We start from the raw sequence: 5,127 nt of genomic DNA, 5'->3' as shown, positions 1-5,127 counted from the left end.
AAACCATGATTAATTTGACCGAATTCAAAGTGACGGAAAGACACCAAATTTTGATACACATTGACACATTGGCCTAGCATTACCCAAATAAGCATATTGGCCATATATGATATGACCCAACTCAAACCCGATCTAACACTTGATTCGACAACCCATTATTCCATCACTAAAATTAAGTAAAATCATTCAGAGTCCACAGCCTACGATAATCATAAGCTGAAATGCTGATATAGATGAGCTATGCGCCTATGCCTATGCTGCTGTATGAGTTCAATGAAATAATGCAAGCACTACAATATATTTCCACAAACGGTAAGCTATAAAGAAAAGAATGACTGGCATGATGCCTTAATAGATGAATTGCAGCCCGAAAAATACAACAATGGTAAGAATAACAGTCTTATATAACAATGATTATAATCCCATTCCCTAAGTGTAAGAAACCTGAATCTACAGACGAATTTGACCTATCTCAGCACCGTATTCCCTGGTACGATTTTCATCAAAAAGAAACATGGGAACTACAAATTCCAATAATGTGCTTTCCATCTTTCAACCTCTGAAAATTGAATTCGGACTTGTAGGAGCTCATCTTATCAACTTTGTGTTGTAGGAGCAGCAGTTTAAGCATTTATGTGCCAATACGTGGTACTGGACTTCAGAGTTAGTCTCACAGTCGTTGCAAAGAATTTGTACCTAATAATGTTCGCAAGGAAAACAATTTAGGTCGCATAAACCAAAACTTCTGAAGTATACTCAAGATGAATAGTCACTTACCATCCTCTGACATTCTTCAGGCAATAGCGTGGTTGCTACCTGGAACATTGTGATTTATGGGATGTCAAGATTAAAACTCAGTGCACAAGAGAGAACAAAGACATGAAGAACTGCTGGTAAAGAGAGTTTACACTTGGACAGAAGAAGCTTGAGATATAGAATACAAACCTCTTCATCGAGTTTCCTCCAGACTTTCGACATATCACACATGGACTTCAAGCAGATAGGGCATGCATACCTGCAAGAGTAGATATCATATGGCTGAAAATAGGTGCCAGAAAATTATTCACTGCTATAATTAAAAAATTAGAAACCATATAACATCTAATTTTTGTAGCTATATATAGAAGGCTGTAGAAGTTTTATGCAAGGTTATAAGTTCAAGACAAATTGCGTTTTTTTCTATCCTTCTTATTCTTATTACTCTGAAAAAGCTTAAAAAATGAAGTATCTACATTCTACCAAGAAGAAGATATTGATATTGATTCAGGGAATCTCAAGACTCCAATCGAGCTTCCAGATTTTTCAGAACTGTTATTATCCGTAAACTGTTTTAAGAAAATTGTTTTCCCCTTTTGATTGAATATGGGGACAACATGATTCATCTGGCTCGAAAAGTTTACAGATTGATAGCTTGAAAACTAAATGTTTAACAAAACACAGTACGAAAAAACTTAAATCTAAAGATCAAGGTCCTGGATTTCTTACTGATAATGCTGTTCCATCTGTTTAGCACATTCCAAATGCATTGTATGCCCACAAGAAAGTACACTAATTTCCTTTGTTGTATCAAATATATACTGCATATATAGAAAAATGGCAGCAATGTTAATGAAATAAAACTCAACATACTGAAGTATTCTTTGGATCATTTGACAGACAAAAGTCACAGAAAACCTAAAGGAAAGAATCGGAGGAAGAATTTCAACCTCACAACAAACAGGGCAATTATGATGCATTGCTTTCTCCAAGCACTTGTGTGTACCCTTCATAATCTTTGGATAACAACAGCCTAATCAAAGTGAGATGTAAAACAGTTACATATTTTAGAACAGGCAAAAAAGGGCTTAGAGAGTTTCAAGCAAGGTTCTATGGTCTAACCACATGATGAACAATGAAAGAAGTTCTCTTTGCCTCCAGTCCTGCATAAACATAACCGTTCAGAGATTAATATAAAAAAATTCACAATTCTTTCAAGTTACACCAGTCACATGTGATCAAAATAATAAAACTGCCTACATTTCAGAGAATAACAAGGAGTCAGTGGCACTGTGATGTGAACTAGAATTAAAAGCATTGACCACAACCACAAATTGTTTCAATAGAAGACTAGCATCATCAAAGAGAAGTGGCCATCATCACTACTGAATGCTGGCATTGAATCGCATCTTAGCAACCATTCTATTTACAACTGATATATGCTTCCTGACAAATGAGGTTTTGTGACTATTGTTCCATGAGGCTGTTACAAATACATTATTGTTTGATTTGTTCAGCGCTACATCAAAACTGTGTCTGGAAATATGTGCTCAATTTAGCCTTTCTTCTAATTAATAATGTAACTTAAGAGAGTGTTTTAACATTAGAAAAACGATAAGTAAATATGTGCTCAATTTAGCCTTTCTTCTAATTAATATGCATCCTAGTTGCGTATTTTGTTTTATGTATGTTTTAGATAAAAATTTCAGATGAAAGGTGTAACATAAGTAAAGCAGCATACCTGCAAATTCCACAGTCATCACAGTGGTACTGTTTCTTAGAGACCTGAAACACAATAACAGCAATTTTGTATCAAGATCTGCCCTGTATTTGTCAGCTATAATCATATCTAGATCAAAAGCAAGCAAGCTTAGCTGTGTGAAATTTACTAAGATGCTTACGTCATCATCAAAGAAATTGCATTTTGAGCAGAAGTACCTCCCCATTATAATCCCACAATTAGTACAATTATGTTGAACCTGCAGCAGTCCTATTACACATGAGTTCATTCGCTATATAAGATTCTAATACTACTGAATACCAATATCCATATTTTATAAATTTTGGAACTTACATCTTGTTCTACACCACAGAGGGAGCATATAACCTGCAAACAACCACAAAAAGACACGTTACCAAAGAAGGAAATGATGATCTAGTGATTAATATAAAAAATACTACTCCCTCCCTTTATTATAGGCCATATTTGCATCTCATTTTATGTTTTTATCTCCATCAAGGCATCAAATTTATGTTAATTTTCATTTGAACGTTGGTTAAGCGTAACCTTAATGAGTGATATGGGAGAATCAAAATTTCAACTTACTATAACAAGAATTAAAATGTGGCTTATTATAAGGAGTTAAGGACAAAGTAAGTAGAATTTATGCCCGTGTTTGTCATTAAAAGAGAGATGTTTAGAGCTGGTATGAAGTTCAACTTTCCATATAGTGTTGGAAGTATGAAGGCCTAATCAAAGCACATTGCTAAGTTTACTTAAATGACTTCATTTGTTACAAGCTTACAATCTTATTGACAATCAAGAAAATCAAACATAATCATCAAAATGTACTTTTTTCCTCAACTTAGTACATGAAATAAATCAATTTAGCTTGAAATTCAGATAAATTCAGTTAATGGTGCAACTATTTGTTGTAAATTAAACTTGGGTAACCCTTATTTTTCCCGGTCTTTAACCCTTAATTGAATTTATAAGGACTTACATTTTCTGAAATAAGTGAAATTTAGATAAACAAAACAAGACTGTCCAAATAAGTGATAATAAAATGCACCCTTTTATGGTCATGATGTGCATTCTAAAAAAATGTTGTTATTTAACATGAATTTTGGTCATCAGATTAATCCATTCAGTATAAGGAATTTGGAAATTGACAATGGAATAGCAAAAATGTCAGAGGAATCTAAGTATCTTATGACATTAATGAAAAGGGGTCATAACCAAATTTTTCGTAATGAAAGAAGCATTGTGATTTTCATCAAATTCAGCCTATCCTTTTCCACATTATGAAGCATTTCTTTCCTAAAGTTTTCATAGTAATATCTTTATTCTTTAAGTCATTAGCCATTCAACTATACACTATTTGTTACCAAGTAACAAACTTTTCTAGCTCAAAGGAATAATCAAGACTTCAAAGAGTCAGAACTTATGGATAAATTTAGCTTACACTTCTAATCTCATGTCGAGGAATATCATGTCGATCCAAAGCATCGATTTCAAGAGAATTCTGAACAATTTCAATGCAGGAGTAGAGTCAGAGTTCAGAACAACAAAATTCAAGTGTTATAAGAGCTATAAAATTAAACAGCCAAAATATCACCTTTGCTTCATTGTGGCAATGTCTGCAATCAAATATCTCATTACAGCAAGGTGCTCTAATTTTACACCTTCTCTTATAATGCCTGCATCTGAATCCACCCAAATCCAAGTTCAAAGTAAAATGATTAGGGAATTTCCACAAACCCAAAATCAGAAAACTAAAGAAACAAAAAAGGCAAATTTTAACAACAATCACAACTAACTATATAAATCCCACAAAAGAAGACTTAAATAGTCTTGATATCAGAATGTCACTACAACAAAAACAATTACTCCATCTGGAATTAGCCTACCTCTTGTAACCAACCATTAGAGAGATTTTAGCCATTCTTTCTCAACATTGGAGAAGCTGGCATAAATAACAGAAAATAACCAGGATTGGGAAGAGCAAATCCCCTTCATTCCCGCATGGATCTCCATATTTTTCGGACATTTTAAAATAGTAAAGTTCATAAATTTAATTGACTTCTGATTCTGTTGGGGAATTTGGTGAAAGTATCAGAAATACAATCAATCTAATAATCACACAACATCAAAGGAAACAACCCCACTAAAATGCAGAAAAAAGTAGATGATTAATAGATGAAAAATACCCATAATTCCCAGATGAAAGCTCCATCAAATCGACAGAAGAAGATGATGAATTCACTGAAATTTGTTCTGGGCAATCCATGATTAATTGCGTCTCAAACCCAAACTTCATTTTTACAATGTAAGATACTTCAATAAATATCAATCAATCAATTAACTAAATTCAAAAGTTGTACAGTAGTTGAAAAAAGAGTTGATAAAACAGTACAAAGGCTGCAATTTTGAGGAGTGAAAACTGAATTTATATGAAATGCAGGATTTGGTCGACAGCACTAGTTGTATTGGAAGCGCGTCAGAGCTGACGTGGATTGGATAAAACCTACCATCATTATATTTTAAATTATGATTAATGATTGCCTTACAACATAGCAAAAAATAAAATAAAAAAAAAAAAATGATTGTCTTACAGATGTGGATATGTTTCTGTTGGCTAAACCCTTGTT

General features: G+C 33.3%; 1 protein-coding gene across 1 annotated transcript; it reads right to left on the bottom strand.

The window, feature by feature from the left end:
* Window positions 1-318: 318 nt before the first annotated feature.
* Window positions 319-4,884, bottom strand: LOC145587489 (E3 ubiquitin-protein ligase RZFP34-like). Its single transcript, XM_081644224.1, has 12 exons — window positions 4,687-4,884; window positions 4,095-4,182; window positions 3,942-4,001; window positions 2,831-2,863; window positions 2,658-2,735; window positions 2,498-2,541; window positions 1,879-1,919; window positions 1,707-1,789; window positions 1,486-1,577; window positions 946-1,015; window positions 778-816; window positions 319-696 (listed from the first exon to the last, which is right to left on the bottom strand). The coding sequence occupies exons 1-12, from the start codon at window positions 4,794-4,796 to the stop codon at window positions 589-591; spliced, it is 846 nt and encodes a 281-aa protein (XP_081500350.1). The 5' UTR covers window positions 4,797-4,884; the 3' UTR covers window positions 319-588.
* Window positions 4,885-5,127: the final 243 nt, after the last annotated feature.

This window comes from Chenopodium album, chromosome 17, assembly GCF_948465745.1.
Source record: "Chenopodium album chromosome 17, dcCheAlbu1.1, whole genome shotgun sequence".
Classification (NCBI taxonomy): Eukaryota; Viridiplantae; Streptophyta; class Magnoliopsida; order Caryophyllales; family Amaranthaceae; genus Chenopodium; species Chenopodium album.
The sequence above is the reverse complement of the archived record's forward strand: the minus strand, read 5'-3'. Positions and strand labels throughout refer to the sequence as shown.